Below are 17,374 nucleotides of genomic sequence, written 5' to 3' on the forward strand. Positions count from 1 at the left end.
ATAAAGTTATATGGTAATAGACCAAGAATGCTATACTTACACACAAGACTACCCCTCCTCCCGAAAGCTTCGTGGGGACTACTTTACGATAACGAACGACTGCCTAGACAGACCATTTTGCTTTTGATTTGGGTAATCTCGAATCAACTATTGAAAGAATCATTGTCGTTCTTCACTTTAGTTGCATCTTTTGGGTAGGCTCGAATTAACTATTGGAAGACCCATTGTCGTTCTTCTCTTTACTTGCATCTTTTGGGTAGGCTCGAATTAACTATTGGAAGACTCATTGTCGTTCTCCTCTTTACTTACATCTTTTGGGTAGGCTCAGATTAACTATTGGAAGACTCGCTGTCGTTCTCCTCTTTACTTACATCTTTTGGGTAGGCTCGAGTTAACTATTGGAAGACTCAATGTCGTTCTCCTCTTTACTTGCATCTTTTGGGTGGGCTCGAATTAACTATTGAAAGACCCGTTGTCGTTCTCTCTTTACTCAGATACGTTGCACACTCATAAATGCATAGGTAAACCACCAATGGAAAATTTGTGCAAAGAAAGATATAGCAATTGCTTAGGCTTGATATCATATTGTTGAGGTAGCTTTGAAAGTTTAGGATGTGGATAGGAAACCTTGTGAGGTCTTCTACCAGAAATTTTTTGTTCTTAAAGATTGGTACACCAACTTCACAATTCTTCTCTCCTCTCTCATGTCAAGTTTAGACAAAGAACATAGGATATTGACCTACTTCATCAACTTCCCCATCCAACTACCAACTTCTTCATGTATGTGGGTAGAAAAGACCCTTTTGCCCATTCCCCAATATTGTTTTCCTACCAACAACACTACCAAGTGGGGCAAAGATATCTGAATCCAATACTTTTTTTGTAATTATCTTAAAAAGATAAGGAGGGTCAAGCTCTTCTCATCTAAAAATGCAGCCTTGTGACCAAATTCACAATAAAATACTTTAGAAAAGCAATCTTTTTCATTTGGTAAAGGACATAGAGGGGAAGATGGCGAAAATCCAACATAGAGGAACTGCCTGGTCAACGTCAAACCCGGAAGGGGTATTTCTGTAAATTCGATGTGTAGGGTCGTCTCTTTTGTTATAACATTATATAAACCAATGCATATGTATCTAAAAATGGTGTCAGATTGATTGATAAAGCAAGATGATTACCAGAGTTTGTAGCTTCCACAATTCTGTCAGCCTGTTTTCGCTTCATTTCTTCTTCTTCTTCCTCCTTTTCGGCCATGGATTTCCGATGGTAGTCGAATCTGCAGAAGGTGAGACCCCGTTATCCGATCTTTTGGGTCGAGATGATTGGAGGCAGATAGCTGGATATGGTGAGGAAAGACTGTCCACAGTTTTGGTCACAGGCTCTGTTCTTTGTGAAGCTTGTTTGCATGGTGATGAACATCAAGTTCATGCATGGCCTATTGAAGGTAACACAATGGCAGCTAATTTCTTAGTTCAAAAACACCACCTATGAAATCAAGCTTGGTTTTTACCTTTCTGATGATTATAAAATCAATCACTGCAGGTGCCATGGTGGGTGTGAATTGCAAGAACACTGGAAAAAACAGCAAATCTTATGAATGGGTTAATGGAGTTACCGATGAATTTGGAGACTTTGTTATTGATATTCCATCCCATCTTCATGCAATCCGCAGCTTCGAAAAGGCCTGTTCTATCAAGATTCTTCGGACACCAAAGAACACACGCTGTCGACCTGCTCATTTAGCTGGCAGTGAACAGCTGCAATTATCGTCGTTCGGAGGTGGCACAAGGACATATACTTCTGGTATCCTTAGGCTGCAGCACCAAACATCTCGACCTCTGCAAGCTTGTATAAGAGGGGAGGATTAACCATCAGACCACAAGAGAAGCCTAGTAAAGTGAATTAATTGGTTACAGACCAGAATATATGGCTCATGTAGATGGCGCTGAAGTCACAATGATGAGTTATTCGTTCATAGTTAGCACGATAAATCGAGCTTGCATAAATATGTATCGTTTGTGTATAAAAACATCTAGATTATGAAATACCGCAGTCTATTTCATACCAAATGCGACAGATGCTGCATCGAGTCTTCCACACAGTTGAACTTACTCACAAGGTGTAATTCTACCCTTAAAATTCTATTGGGAGCCAAAGAGATCTTGTGTTCTTTAACAATCAGTGCATAGCCTGATGGATGATCTAATCCCAAACAAAAGATGAACTATCATAAGATCAGTTCATATAGCGAACGAGAAAGCATTAATTAATGAGCATTACACGATGATGAATGACGAAAAACTGAGGTCGTTCAGTGTTTCTCCTCTTTATTTTCCTCTACTTGAGAAGCTATGTATCGTGCTACATCGGCACAGCAGGTAAGCTTATCTGCCTTTTCATCTGGGATTTCAATGGAGAATTCTTGTTCAAAAGCCATAACAAGCTCCACCCTGTCCAAGCTGTCCAGGCTTAAGTCCTTCTGAAAATCAGCCGTTTCAGTAACCTGCCAAGTCGTTTCAATAGCATATGATAATTAAGAGAGAATCTACAAAAAATCCTGGCAAGTGATATAAAAATTCAAAGACGAGATAATAGATGATTGATCCTGGACTAATTACCTTACATGCATCAATTCTATCGAACTTCTTAACCAATCCAATCACCCGATCAACTATTTCGTCGGAGCTTGTATCTGTTGATGTGCACAAATGGCGACTTAGCTTCTCCATTATATTCTCATCCTTTATCAACAACTGTGTTGTAGTATTAGGTACTCTAATCTTCATGTGCTTCAAGATTGAATATCTGATGCTTTGCATGTTTACAGGAGCTGAAATTAACAAATTCCATTACAGTCCAGAAAACAAAGGATTGACAAGTTCCGGTATCATAGATAGGAATACAAATTATCAAAGTCTGAAATGTGAAATATCCTCGGTGTATGAAGGGAGTTCAACAAATAAATTTTGCACGTGCAAGTTAAGTTATCAAGATCTAACTTTTCTCAAACCTGCAACTTCAAGAACCACTGAAACACGTTACAATATCAAAGTTGTGAGATCCCATATCGGTTGGAGAGGGGAATGGAACATTCCTTATAAGGGTGTGGAAACTTCTCTCTAGTAGACGCGTTTTAAAAACCTTGAGGAGAAGGCTGAAAGGAAAAGTCCAAAGAGGACAATATCTGCTAGTGGTAGACTTAAACCGTTACAAGAGTCCTTAAAAGAAAATACAGAATTGCCCATTAAAATAATGTGCAGTAACTTTCACGGGAATAATTACATAGAATTGGAAGAAAGCGGAAGTTCTTTAGTTGTACAAAAAGTTCAATCATCAGTGAGTTTCGAAGGTCTAAGATAAAACTATGCTCTAAATGGGAGAGGGAATGAATTTGATTAGGAAAATGCTATGCTATAACGTCTATGTTTGCACCAGAAAACTAAAAAATACCAAGCTCTATAAACAGCTTTACATCAATTTTGTTGGCCAAATCAAGAAATTTAAGGGCATGTCTAAGTAGATATGCATCACCATCTGAGCTAAATCCACAAGAAACAATTCCAATTCATAAAAAGACTGGTACAGAAACAGGAAGTCACCAACCAAAATGAAAAAGAAATGATAAATAAAGGAAATGAAAACAGAGGGCATAAGTAAAAAGTTTGAAGGAGGTTATGAAAATAAATTTGCGGAACTTCCTACACTAAACATCACTTTGTAGGCCAAAAAACATTATAACAAATGATATTTTGTTCATAATAATAAACAAGAATATAGTTCATCATAAAGTTGAGATTAATGTATAAAGTTCAAGGGGTCATGACATCCTCAAGGAGAGATGAGTTACTTCAAAAGTCAATAATATAGAACAAAATGGACAAAGAAATGAACTTAAAGGCAGCAAATAGTTTGTGCTACCAGATAAGCAAAAGTATTATTAAAAAATGATTTAAAAAGCTACGTAATCATAGCCATGTAAACACTTACTGCGGTCAACTTTTTAACTAAAGCACTAACAAAGTGACAATTCCAAGGACCATTTAAGACTATTTAAAACTTGGCTTTCCAAAACCATTGAAGGAAACGTATATTTCATTTCGAATTTTCTTCAAAATAGTTGTTATAATGCATTGTATTATAAATTTGCTAGTACCACTAACTTCTCTAAAAAGTCTTAAATTTTGTCTTCATCCATCATGTCCTGTATATTAAGTGCATGTTTGAGATTGTCACGTTTAAAATCACCCCAAAACATGTTTTCCTTGAAATTCAATTTTGATCATATGGAAATCAGTTTCAAAATTGTAAAATTAAACGCTGATTTTGAATGAAAGTATTTGAATATATCGAAAGAAACATATTTTAGTTACCTCTACACAGTGTCCATGTCCTAGATCTGTAGAAAATGACACGTTGTTCGGTCCTTATTGAATCATGTTTTCCGTCCACTGTTATAGGGCCATCCCAATGGGTTCCTAACCCCGTTTATTAGCCCCAAGATGTTCCTAGCTGCTAATTAATTACAATAGCAAGCACTAATCAACATTTTAACCTCTAAAATATGTAAACCACACCGATGCCGATGGGTTCCTAACCCCGTTCAAGCAGAATCAACAGAAGGGATTATTTTCCAGCTGCTATTAGTTCCTTTTTCTTGGTCATCAAACCCATATGACATACAAAGGATCCTTAATGGGTCCCTTGGATGCTATACATAAACGAGGAGCCCCCTTATTACTTTTAAGGCATTTTTTGGGGTTCTTAGTGCCATCTGTTTAACCTAAGGGCTTCAGGCAGACAGGATAAGGACTAGAGATGGGCTTCACTAATTGGACTGCATTTGGAATGCCTTCTATGCTTATGTAGAGGAGGAATGTAACTGATTTTAGATAGCCAACAGAAATGAGGATGGGAATCAGTGCTTTCTTCGTAGCTAGATGTATAAATTTTTTTGGGATTACATTACAAGCTAATCCACTAAACATTCAGAGTTCTACCTTATAGATCCAAAAACTTAAAAAAGTTTTTAAAAATATAATATAATAGGTCTTTAGACCTTCAATTTTGTGTCTAATAGATCATTAAACTTTAAAAATATCCAAGAGATCTCTCCCTCAAGTTTTACCTTTGTGTTTAGTAGGAACTTAACATTTTGAATTTGTATCCAATAGATTCATACATTTTATTAAAAGTATTGTATAAGTTAGGGACCTATTAAGCAAAACATTGAAAGTTTAACCACCTATCGTATAGTTTAAAAAATTCAAGAATTATTAGAAACAACATTGAAGGTTACTAGATGCATTTTAACGTTTAGGACTCGTTACATACAACTATAAAGTTCAAGGAAACTTGTAATTTTCTTTGATATCGCCATGGTATTTGGCCCACGGCTTGACATAAAGACATTGCAAGTCATAATATCAACTCCAGCAAACCATTAGAATTTTCTTTGATTTTGAAATCTGTGAGATCCCACATCGGTTGGGGTGGAGAACAAATCATTCTTTATAAGGGTGTAGAAACTTTTCCCTAGTAGACACGTTTTAAAAATCTTGAAGGGAAGTCCGAAAGCGAAATACCAGTGAGCGGTGGGCTTGAGCCGTTACAAATGGTATCAAAGCCAGACACCAGGTGATGTGTTAGCAAGGAGACTGAGCCCCAAGGGGAGGGACACGAGGCAGTGTGCTAGCAAAGACGCCGGCCCCAAAGGGTGTGGATTAGGGGGGTCCCACATCGATTGGAGAGGGAACAAGTGCCAGCAAGGACAATGGGCTCTGAAGGGGGTGGATTGTAAGATCCCACGCAATTGGGGGAGGAGAACGAAACATTCTTTATAAGGGTGTGGAAACCTATCCTTAACAGACGCGCTTTAAAAACATTGAGGTTAAGCCCGAAAAGGAAAGCCTAAAGAGAACAATATCTGCTAGCGATGGGCTTGGGCGTTACAAAATCCTTCCCCTCCGAACCTTCAACTAAACTCCCACCCAAAACTCCAACCCCAATTACAACCAAATCCGCCCCTAGGGAGTATTCATAGAACCATCTTTCAACTTCCAATGACTTAATCTACTGTGACATCCTTTTCCCAAGAAGTTTCAGAAACCAATTCCATATTCCATATTCCATTGCTGAACACTGCACACTGCTTAAAAGAATCACAGAGAAACCCTAGATGGAATCTATGCAAAACTTGAAATAGCTCAAACATCAGGACAAAATCAGCAACCTAAAATGCCAAACGCATTCCCCAAACAAACAAAGCGTCTAAAAACCCAGATTCCTTCAAACATTTCACCCTTCATTATCATAAACCAACCAATTTTTACCCAAAATCGTGAGAAAAATAGGCTTACGAACAAACTTTAAGACAACGAATCTGTAAAATTGGAAAAGAAAAGCAAGAAAGAGGTAGATTGCAACAAAAGTAAAGGTTGAAAAGACAAAAAAAAAAGTTGGAAACCTATTTACTCACGAGACTAGCAGCTACTGACTGTAAGGTGGTGGAAATATTCTCAGTGAAGCGTCCGACGAATTGCCTGAAAGAGAACCTGAAAGTTGAACTGCGGCTGTTATGCCATCGCCATTTCAAATCCTCCGAGAAGATTCCGAATTTTGGAGCTTTCAGTAGACTGAGGGGTTAACAAGATAAAATGGCAATTGCCTGGTAAAAATAATATTTTAAAATAAAAAAAATAAATAAAGAATCTTTTAAATATTAATATTTTTATACAAACTCACTATACCTCTCCACCACTCTTTATAAATAATTTAAATCAAATCATCATATATATATATATATATATATAACAATCAAAATTATTAAAAATTAATAATTAATTAGAAGACTTTAGGACATACATTTGAATAAAACAGACTTGATACTATTTAGATTTATGGTTTTTTATTTTTTTCAAAAATCAGTGGTAGAAAAACATAATTTTCACCGTAACGAAAGTTGAATTAGGAAATCTCGACGAAGACAAAATTGTAGCTAAGATGATGATATACATTATCTATGAAGACGACAAGATGAGAAAACTTACCGAACTATGAGTCTTAAGATTTTTTTAACCGACTTGCGATTGTGCAGCACTCACCTCCCACCAATAAGTGAGTTAAGCCTATTTGTTCTTGTGTTGCCTATGGCCAAGCGACGTATACTCGAGCCTAGAAAACGGGGGCAGAGAGATTTCGAAAGAGAGTTTTGAAAGCAAGATTTGAGAAATTGAAATTTGTGTTACATGAGAATGTAATCTAAAGGCAACAATAACGGCTTACTGCATATAACTATCGGGTAGGGACAAAACTAACCAATTTGGAGAAAAAAATTCAAAAGAAAGCAAATGAAACATATGTCTAATTTTGAGCCTAAAGCTTTAATACCAAATGATATGAAATCAACTTAAGGAAAATATCTTATACTAAATTACAAGGAATCACTGTCACTAAAGTAAGATTCAGATTACCTTGTTGATCAAATATTTTAAGACAAGAACACTTGTTTGAGATTCGAATAAATCACTCCACAAGCAAGATTATCATGTCATGCTTGAATGATTCTAAACATACTGTAACGCCCCTAATTTTCTCTAACCTAATTAGCAACGTTACTTTGTACTCGTATAACGAAAGAACGATAGTTTATGTAAGACAGTCACAATACATTCATTATTATAAGTAGTTCATACCTGGGGAAAAACAATAACGACAGCCTAACTAAGAAATAATCAACAGATAACTAGAAGAAATAATTGCAATAACTATCATCGGAGAGAGTCCAAACAAGACGCCTACGACACTACAAGCCTTCCCTAAGACTTCCATGGCCTTCGCAACGTTCACTGCCAGTCGTACATGGGGGTCTTGCCCTTACCTGAAAATATAAGTAGCACGTGCTTGAGTATTATATAAAATACCCAGTAAGTCGCCCCACTGTTAGGGTTAAGCATATAATCATTCATTAGGATACATGCGATCACATACAATACACATATATAAGCACAAGTGTCAAAGGAAAGAAACAAGAGAGAGGTCTCTCTTCTATTCCTTCCTATGGCCTTAGGCCCTTGCTTTGTCCGAGCAGGGTGGATGCATGTTACTTTCCCACACATGACCCACGTGCGTGACTGTGGGCCCACCAGGCGAGTTCGCATGCAAACTCCCTGGGCCTGGCTTGATTGGGTATGTATGACATACAATACCGGACGCCACAAAAAAAGAGGGCCTGCATGATATCATAACGAACATAATATCGAATGTACGCGTTCGTACCATCATTAGTATAACGGGGAAGTAACCCCGTGTACATAACACATAGCGTGCATGAGGTCCCTAAGGTCTACTTCCATGGCATTATACATACAACTGTTCCATCCCCTCACAGCATTACATAGCATAACTGGGTTAAACATCGAGTAAGCATATCGTAGCATACTAGTCATCACATTCATGGCATGCGAAGTTCTCATTACGATCATGACAATAAGCTCATACATATAGGGTAGCAAATCGTGGCACACACATCACATCCATAAACATGACATACATCAGCGTTTCACAGCAAGGAATATATAACCTAGCATACATCAATAACACACATGATGCATGCAAGGGCCACAGGGCACGCACCATCATACATACATAACTAACACCAACAGTAAGATTACTTACTTCCTTGACTTTGGCCGAAGTCACTCACAACGCTAACTCTGGCGCCTAACTACCTCCTATAAGGCAACATGTTACACTTAGAGTCATTTCACAACTAGCTCTTAGGTCTAGCTACCAAAGAGTCATTTCACAACTAGCTCTTAGGTCTAGCTACCAAGGTACGTCCTTATCACAAACTATTTTATCAACGTGGAGTTAAACTAACCTCAGATGGTTGAAATAAGGATCAAAAACCTAGAAATCAATATATTATTGGAATGTCGAGCCGCTAAGCCGCATCGCGAAGCCGAACCTAGCCGAGCCTGGAGTGCAACGAAGCCGCCGATGAAGCCGAAACCGATGGGCTACGAAGAACACTGACGACGCAGGGTTTCTGGACACGTCTCTGGTTTGGGACGAAAGGGAAACGAGGCCCAGTGGTGGTGTCTGAGCGCGACCTGTGAGGTGCGGGTTGCACGCTAGCCGAGACGAACTTGCAGAATGTCGAGGGGTCGACTCGTGCCCACCGCTTTGTCTTCCTCGCCCGAAAGCCTCGTCAAACCTAATCACAGGACTGGACTACTGTCACCGGTGGGACCGTCGTCGTTCGTCCGTCTCCGGTGGCGCGTCTGTCTCTCCTTGCCTCGACGTACCCTGGCGCCCGCTCCTACCTAAGGCTCGCGGCGTTATCGATCTCCCACTTCGACCCTAGGGTTTAATGGGGTCCGAGGAAATCCTGCCAAAAATCTCGAGTTTTTTTTTTTTTTTTTTTTTTTTCTTGGATGTGTATCTATACATCCCAAAGAGGACAATATGTACTCGGGGTGGATTTGGATCGTTACAAATGGTATTAAAGTCAGACACCAGACGATGTGTCGGCCTTCTCACTGTTTCTCGAAGGGGGTAGACACGAGGCGGTGTGCTAGTAAGGACGCTGGGCCTCAAAGAGAGATGGATTTGGATTTGGAGGTGGTCTCACAACGATTGGAGGAAGGAAAGAGTACCAGCGAGGACGAAAGGAGGTGTATTGTGATGTCCCACATTGGCTGGGAGAGAACAAACCACCCTTTAGAAGAGTGTGGAAACCTTCCTCTAACCGACGCGTTTTAAAGCTTTAAGGGGAAGCTCGAAAGGGAAAATCCAAAGAGGAGAATCGCTGTTAGCGGTGGATCTGGGTCGTTACACATACAATCTAAACTACTTATAATGGAAGAAAGAAAAAACTTAGTCGTTAGATAAAATAAAACACAAATGCTAATATAATATTATAAATATTCTTTTATTTAATCATAATTAGTCATTAGTAAATATAATACATTTGTAACCATTTAATAATAAAATCATTTCAAAATCTAGATTTTATTATATTACCGATATAATAATCAAAATTCAATTACAGTAGAACCGACTTGAATAGTAGGTTGAATAGTCATTCCCCTTAATAATTTCCTCTAATAACTCCGGCCAATAAAACGTAGAAATGATAGCCTCTTAGGGCACTACCCCTAACAACTCCCATGCACGTTCAACATTCCTCCCCTAGCAATGATACGACACTCACTATAGTGGATTAAATTAACATCGACATAAAACTGTGGGTTTGAGAAGAATCGAATATATTAGCTTTTAAAATATGGTTTTCAATTTTAAAATAGTATTTATAATATTATATTTCATTATTTAATATATTTAAATCACATTCCAATATTGAATAATATATATTTAATTTATTTGAGTAAATATTAAAGCATCCATATGTTAATATGTTTTAACGTATATATCTAATATATTATTTTTTTTTTTATTTAAATGGATGGTTACTTGAAAATATTTTAATTTTAATTTTTTTATTTTTTTTTTAACTTGGATAATTATATCTTATTTTTTATTTTTTTTTATTAATTATTTAATAAACCATTTGTTTATAATTCAATTATAAACTACTATTTAGAAGGACCAATTGTTAAAGTCCACTTAAGGAATTGCTCATCTACTTACCTTATATGTGAATGAGTTAATTTCATCACGTGAGATTATGTTTTTAACTCTCTATTTGGCTAAGTTTTCAAAACAGTATATTTAATGAATCGACAAACAAAGTCTCTTAATTATGCAAATTAATAATCAAATCCTTAGAGACAGACACTCATAACTCATCACTCAGGATTAAGATCGAATCAAGTATGATCATCAGGTTAAATATTTATCTTCTCAATAAACTCTTAAGCTAAAAAAAATTCAAAAATATCATTACAGTTACTTTTTAGATGAAAACTATTAATAATTTGTTTCAAAATATCACTGAACTTTTTTCAAAAATACTTTTAACTTTCCGAGGTGTTTCAAAATACCCTTAAACTTAAAAAAAAAAAAAATATTAATAGTTTTGAGTTAAAAAATATATATATAATAAAAAAATGTTAATTTTTTTTTTTACTCCAACTTTTTAAAAAAAATTTAAACATATTTATTTTATAAATAATGTACGTAAATGTAGAATTTTTTTTTTAATAAAAGGAAATGATGTTAATGCTGATTTAAGAAATTTATGGGTATTTTTTTAAAAAAAGCATAAATAAAAATATTTTTGAATTTTTTTTAAAAAAATTGAAGGATATAATATAATAAATTTTTTAAAGTATATTTTTAAAACTCTATTAAAAATAATAAAACTAATTATAATGGTAATGATAATATGTATTTTGTATTTGTTGTTGTGTGTTTGTTAATAATAATAATAATAAAAAATAAAAAAAATAAAAAAAATGATGAATGGATTGGTAGAGGGTGTGGAAGCGTATTAGGGCCTTGATTAGGCTTTAAAAAGGAAGAAAAACGAAGAACAGCGAATAGGGAAAAACCCAGAAAACAGAGGAGGAAAAAATTCTGAGAATTCGAGTTTTGGTTGCTTAAGATTGGTTGTCAATCGAGGGTAAAGGAAGAGAGATTGTTGCTGAGGAATCCTTTGAGGAAGGGGATACGGCCACGAGCTGAATCGGACGGTGATTCGAAGGTAACGAAAAACCCATATCACCAAACCTTTAAATCTCAATATCTTGGTTCATACTGTATAATAAATTATGAAATAGGGCTTGTTAGAACCGTAGTTAGGAGATCTATAAAGTTGTAGAAGAAATCAGAACGAAATCCGAGCTGTAGAGATGGAATTTTGCTTCGGGACACAACGGGTATTAAAGGAAAAGATTGGGAAAAATTGCAGGAAGGAGAGGTTGAAGACGAGCGCGTGGGAGGACGCGAGTGTAAGTGCGACTGTGCGCGGATCAGGCGCGTGAGAAACGAACCCCGGTTTTGTGTTGGCGCGTGAGAATGTATTTTGGCTCCCAGTTTGTCTCGTTCGACTCCTTTTGACTTGTCCTATCAAAATTGGTCTATATTTATGTTGAAATTGATAAAATATAGGTCTAATAGGAAGGAATTGTGTTGGAATACCTATTAAACGTACATTCAAGGGGGAAAAGGAATTCGAAACCAAGTAAGTAGCATATCGATCTTTGAACTAGTTCTTAACTTGTTTTACAACATGTGAGTATGTTGTTTACCTGATTAAGAGCTTAGTATGTTATGACGAGCTTTGATGATATTGACTGTTTATTGTATATTGTGACTGTTTGCTTATGAGGTAAGCATTATATAAATGATTGCCAGAATGTTCTATGTGTTGAACATGATAAATGTATGAAAGCATGCAGTAATTGTGAGTATGTTACGCATGTTAATGGAAAGGTTATGACTCTAGGATATGCTTATTGGTTGTTGAGCCATGACTTATTTATATGAATATGATAGTCTACTAATTCCTGCGGAGTTCCTACCGAACGCGCTGTGTGCCAAGTCAGGGAGCATGAGTACTCCTGACCGTTGGTATATGAGATAAACAGGCCGCCAAAGAAATTAGTAGACGGGCCGTATTTGACCGAGAGCGAGTCTTACATACGAGTCCAAAAATTCTAGATAAGCATACCAAAAGAGAGTCAATAACCTAAGCGGGAGGTAACTGAGATACCTCATTAAAGAACAGATGACCCTAGTAAGAGAATTAGGAATCAATGACGAATAAAACTTAAAAACACCTGTAAAGATTAGTTATGAACTCTTGAATCATAAGCTAGCTACTTACTGGGTAATCTAATTACTCATCAAAATTATTATAACTTTTCTTTCCAGATTTAGATGATGCAGGCCAACCGAAGATGAGACCAAGCGGGCTAGAGACTATTGGGAATCCATGTCTGGGTCTATTTATGTAATTATGCTTTAGTTGTCAAGAATTTATTTCGGCTTTTGAGAATATGATTAGCTGTTAAGAGTATGTTATCGTTGTTGATGGTAACTCTTGTTAATCGCGCTGACGATGAACGGGTGTTACAAACAGTATTTTAATTTTTTTTTAAAATTTAAAAGTATTATTGAAACTTTTCAGAGTAGAAAATTTAGAGTTATTCTTATTAATTTTGGAAATATAAAATATATCTGTAAAATTAAATCTATATATATATATAACTATTTTTGGTAGACATTAATAATTTAAATTAAATTATTTTTAACCATTACAAAAAAGTCGACTATAAATTATTTAAATTATTACTTAAACATTATATTCACATATAATCTTAAATTTTTTTTAATGGATGATAGGTTAATTTTTTTATGAGGTTTTAATTCTTTTAGGAAATTATTACTTAGTATGAGGTTTTAATTTTTTTAGGAAATTATTTTATAATTGATTAGAGGTTAAAAAAAAAAAAAAAAGTATATTTTATTAATAAAGAACTAGTGAGTAGGTGGAAGAGTTCTTTTTCTAATCAGTCCCAACTTCAATGATGATCTTGCTTCAAGTGGAGGGCGATAAAATGGGCAAGAAAACAAGAACAATCTCACTTTCTTCTCCTTTTCTCTGCCTAAATTCTCGCTTTAGCACTCGTGTGGGGTGAACCCTGAAGCCTCGAGATTACAGCCATCTCACCAGAAACGGAATACACATTCAGTGATGGAGGAGTTGGTGTAGAGCCCCCATCAATGGCCTCCTTCGTCCATTCAATCAATTCGAACGCCGCTCCATTTCAGTGATCATGTGAGGACGACAATCCCCAATTTCTTCTCCCAACGCAGCTCCCTTGAGCCGCCTCTGATTCTTCCCAAGTCATCGGACAATTTTGTCGAAGATAAGGGGTTTAGCGATTCCCCTTCGATATCGATTTCTGTTGAGCGATTTTTGATTTCTGGGGTTTCTTTTTGTTGACTGTGATTTTTTATTTCCCTTGCTCTAGTCTGATTTTGAGGTTCTGGAAGTGGGTTTTGTGTTTTGTTTTCTTGTTCTTAGTTCTTTAAGGGTTTTGGGTTGTATTTGTACTGATTAATCAATGGGTAACGTGAATGGGAGAGAGTATGTAGACGAAGAAGATGATGATGAAAATGAAGAAGTAGAAGAAGAGGGTTTAATTGTGAATGAGGGCGTCGCCGTGGCTGATGGGGCTCATATTCTATACCGCCCGCAAGGTGTTTGTCAAAAGTTGATGGGTGGCCAGTCCCCTCCACAAAGCCCCACGGCCCCTCGATCGCCATTGATTTTCACTCCTCAAGTAAGCCCTCTCTCTCTCTTTCTCTCGAGTTCCTTTTAGTTTCTTGTAGCTAATTGCCTATGGTTACTAGCAATGTGATGAATTTGAATTAATGTATTACTTGGATTTTGAATTTTCATTTGGAGATTGATATCACCTCTTTTAGATATAACTTGTCTGACAATGGATAAATGTTAGTTTTTGTAACTCCAAGTTTGATACAGAGATTTGTTGTTGGCTGAAAAGAGGTGGGAGAAATTTGAGATTGTGGGGGTTAGTTTTGAGGATGGTTGGGAGGGAGTCCCACGTCGGCTAATTAAGGGGTTGATCATGGGTTGGTATGAGGCCTTTTGGGAAATCAAAAACAAAACTATTAGAACTTATGCTCAAAGTGGACAATATCGTACCATCGTGGAGGGAGTTCCACGTTGGCTAATTAAGGGGTTGATCATGGGTTTATAAGTAAGGAACACGATCTCCATTGGTATGAGGCCTTCTCCAGGTATGAGGCCTTTTGGGAAATCAAAAGTAAAACCATGAGAACTTATGCTCAAAGTGGACAATATCGTACCATTGTGGAGGTTCGTGATTCCTACTTGTTAGTTGAAGGCTTTGCCTACTTTTTTTTATTCGAGAAGTTGGTTTAAGGCAGTTGCTTTAGCTTAAACTTTATATAACGTGGTTCATTCATTTTTTTCCCCTTCAATATACATTGGGTGTATCTAGCTGCTGGTTCAGCTTAGAGCTGACAAGAAAATGTTCAGTTTCAAGAGATATAAAGTTTACTTCAAACTTGTAAAACTTTAACAAATTCATGTTACAGAGAGAACAAGAGGAGTTGATTGAAATGATCCTATGTTTCATTCTCAGTTGGATAGGTTGTTGTTTACTATCATCTTTTATTAGTTCCTTAATTTTTCTTTTACATTTTTATCCTCAGGTTCCGCTCACTCCTCTACGAAAACCAGAAGAAATGCTCGTAATTAGCCAATCCCAAATGATGCAAGGTTCCTTGGGTTATGAAGAAACGTGCGAACAAAGCATTCCAACCATGATTACATGGAGTTATGGAGGAAAGGAAGTAGCTATTGAGGGATCATGGGATCTATGGAGAACAAGGTTCTCTTCTCTTCTTGTACCATTCCGTGATTATCGTTTCTGAACTGCTGCCGAAATATCTGATACTAGTTGTACCTCATTAACCAGAACGCCCTTGCAGAGATCAGGGAGAGACTTCACTATAATGAAAGTGCTTCCTGCTGGGGTTTATCAATATAGGTTTCTCGTGGATGGACAATGGAGGTATTCGCCGGAGTTGCCTTGGGGCCAAGATGACGTTGGCAACGCTTACAATGTTTTGGACTTGCAGGTAACCAATAACGTAGGATATGCAAGGAAAAGGGTAGAGTTAATCGACTTGGAGATAAACTCGTGTTGTCTCGTAAACAACCATTAAATATTTTAGCCTACTTCAATGCTTTTTCCCTATGAGGCCCGAAACTTGGTTTGTCTAACTAACCATCAATAGTCCATCGACATAGACAATCTATCGTTGTATGTCAATTACTTTTTTTTCTTTTATATTCCACTTGTTCTTCATTATTGATGTTGGTGTTACTATTCTCTGTTAGAAATCACGACTCTTCCTAATGGTATGATGTTGTCCACCTTGAGCATAAACTCTCATAGTTTTGCTATTGGTTTCCCCATGGCCCTCATAGACCTTACATCATTAGTTCATCAATTATGCAGGACAACGTGCCCGAAGATATCAAAAGCATCTCTTGCTTCGAGCCTCCTCAATCACCAGATTCGAGCTATGACAATTTACTACTCGGGTCTGATGACTACGCGAAAGAACCGCCATTGGTTCCCCCACACCTACAGAAGACACTGCTCGATTCGCCATCATCATACATGGAGACTCCGCCCAGTCTGTCAAGGCCACAACATGTAGTATTGAATCATCTTTACATGCAGAGAGGGAAGAGCGGTCCATCGATTGTTGCACTTGGTACGACACATCGGTTTCTAACGAAGTATGTAACTGTTGTGCTCTATAAATCTTTCCAAAGGTAAGTAAATCTCTTACTTATCTTATTGTCTCTGCTGTTCTGGATTATCTGTAATCATAAATTTTGACATGCCAATGCCAAGTTAGTAGAGGCAAACCAAGTTTGTGCTGCAGAAACCTCTAGACCCACACTGCCATCTTGGTTTGATTTGTTCTTCACCACTTGACACTCATTTTAGAGAGATTTGGTTTACTGTTTGCTTTCTCTGCCATTATGGAATTCGAGTTTATGTTAGCTGATTATGTAATGGTTTATAAATGTAGTCTTGATTCCTTAACCTACACCAAACAATCTGTTTTTTTAGCCCAAGTGTCATGATTAATTGGTTAACGTATCTGTCAATCCACTCGAACAAGCAAGACCGGACATCCGTCATGCAGCTATAGGCAACACATCTTACACAAGTATGACAGTGACACTAAACATTCTCTCATCCAGCTTAAACTCTAATATTGCAAGCAAGACCGGACATCCGTCATCCAGCTTAAACTCTAATATTGCAGTTGTCGCTACAATAAGTGTACAAATTTTGATTATTTTTTTTACTTCAGTTTATAACGATTCAACTCTATTGTTAGTAGATATTGTCCGCTTTGGCTTGTTACGTATCGTCGTCACCTCACGATTTTAAAACATGTATGCTAGGAAAAAGTCTCCAACTAATGTGAGATCTCACACTAGGAGGTCTAATGTCCTCGCTGACACACCGCTCAATGTTTGACTCTTATACCATTTGTGAGATCCTATATTGATTGGAGAGATCGATGTTTGACTCTTATACCATTTGTGAGATCCTATATTGATTGGAGAGATAAATAAAACATTCCTTATATAGATGTAGAGACGCGTTATAAAGTTGAGGCTAACGACACTACCTATATCGGTTGGAGAGATAAACAAAACATTCCTTATATGGATGTAGAGATGAGTTATAAAGTTGTGAGGCTAACGACACTATGTAACAGGTCAAAATGGATAATATCTACTAACTATTTCTTTTACAGGTGTGCCATTTATGTTTTGATTATCTGCCATTGTCATTGATCCATTACTAGCTAATGTGATTAT

General features: G+C 36.9%; 3 protein-coding genes and 2 long non-coding RNA genes across 8 annotated transcripts; 3 read left to right on the forward strand and 2 right to left on the reverse strand.

Moving 5' to 3' along the window:
- The first annotated feature begins 902 nt into the window (after nucleotides 1-902).
- On the forward strand, nucleotides 903-2,042 carry LOC111495689. The gene is made up of 2 exons (XM_023145845.1): nucleotides 903-1,444; nucleotides 1,543-2,042. Exons 1-2 carry the CDS (start codon nucleotides 1,171-1,173, stop codon nucleotides 1,866-1,868), a joined length of 600 nt encoding a protein of 199 aa, XP_023001613.1. The 5' UTR covers nucleotides 903-1,170; the 3' UTR covers nucleotides 1,869-2,042.
- LOC111495700 (acyl carrier protein 3, mitochondrial) lies at nucleotides 2,034-6,659 on the reverse strand. Of its 2 annotated transcripts, none has more exons than XM_023145863.1 (3): nucleotides 6,476-6,659; nucleotides 2,619-2,830; nucleotides 2,034-2,503 (listed from the first exon to the last, which is right to left on the reverse strand). In XM_023145863.1, the coding sequence occupies exons 2-3, from the start codon at nucleotides 2,817-2,819 to the stop codon at nucleotides 2,312-2,314; spliced, it is 393 nt and encodes a 130-aa protein (XP_023001631.1). In that variant the 5' UTR covers nucleotides 2,820-2,830; nucleotides 6,476-6,659; the 3' UTR covers nucleotides 2,034-2,311. The 2 variants fall into 2 exon arrangements, with proteins under 2 accessions (XP_023001631.1, XP_023001632.1); XM_023145864.1 differs by lacking the exon at nucleotides 6,476-6,659 and adding an exon at nucleotides 4,371-4,522.
- A 967-nt stretch (nucleotides 6,660-7,626) lies between these two features.
- LOC111495704 lies at nucleotides 7,627-8,726 on the reverse strand. Its single transcript, XR_002720344.1, has 2 exons — nucleotides 8,674-8,726; nucleotides 7,627-7,876 (listed from the first exon to the last, which is right to left on the reverse strand). It is a non-coding gene; the product is annotated as an uncharacterized LOC111495704 (long non-coding RNA).
- Nucleotides 8,727-11,422: 2,696 nt separating this feature from the next.
- LOC111495703 lies at nucleotides 11,423-13,065 on the forward strand. Of its 3 annotated transcripts, none has more exons than XR_002720343.1 (3): nucleotides 11,423-11,665; nucleotides 11,873-12,145; nucleotides 12,838-13,065. It is a non-coding gene; the product is annotated as an uncharacterized LOC111495703 (long non-coding RNA). The 3 variants fall into 3 exon arrangements; XR_002720342.1 differs by lacking the exon at nucleotides 12,838-13,065 and having other exon boundaries at nucleotides 11,873-11,981; nucleotides 12,073-12,338; XR_002720341.1 differs by lacking the exon at nucleotides 12,838-13,065 and having other exon boundaries at nucleotides 11,873-12,338.
- A 424-nt stretch (nucleotides 13,066-13,489) lies between these two features.
- On the forward strand, nucleotides 13,490-16,540 carry LOC111495675 (SNF1-related protein kinase regulatory subunit beta-2-like). The gene is made up of 4 exons (XM_023145826.1): nucleotides 13,490-14,252; nucleotides 15,172-15,350; nucleotides 15,438-15,600; nucleotides 15,984-16,540. Exons 1-4 carry the CDS (start codon nucleotides 14,034-14,036, stop codon nucleotides 16,308-16,310), a joined length of 888 nt encoding a protein of 295 aa, XP_023001594.1. The 5' UTR covers nucleotides 13,490-14,033; the 3' UTR covers nucleotides 16,311-16,540.
- Nucleotides 16,541-17,374: the final 834 nt, after the last annotated feature.

Source organism: Cucurbita maxima, unplaced genomic scaffold (genome assembly GCF_002738345.1).
Source record: "Cucurbita maxima cultivar Rimu unplaced genomic scaffold, Cmax_1.0 Cma_Scf00021, whole genome shotgun sequence".
In the NCBI taxonomy this organism is placed as follows: Eukaryota; Viridiplantae; Streptophyta; class Magnoliopsida; order Cucurbitales; family Cucurbitaceae; genus Cucurbita; species Cucurbita maxima.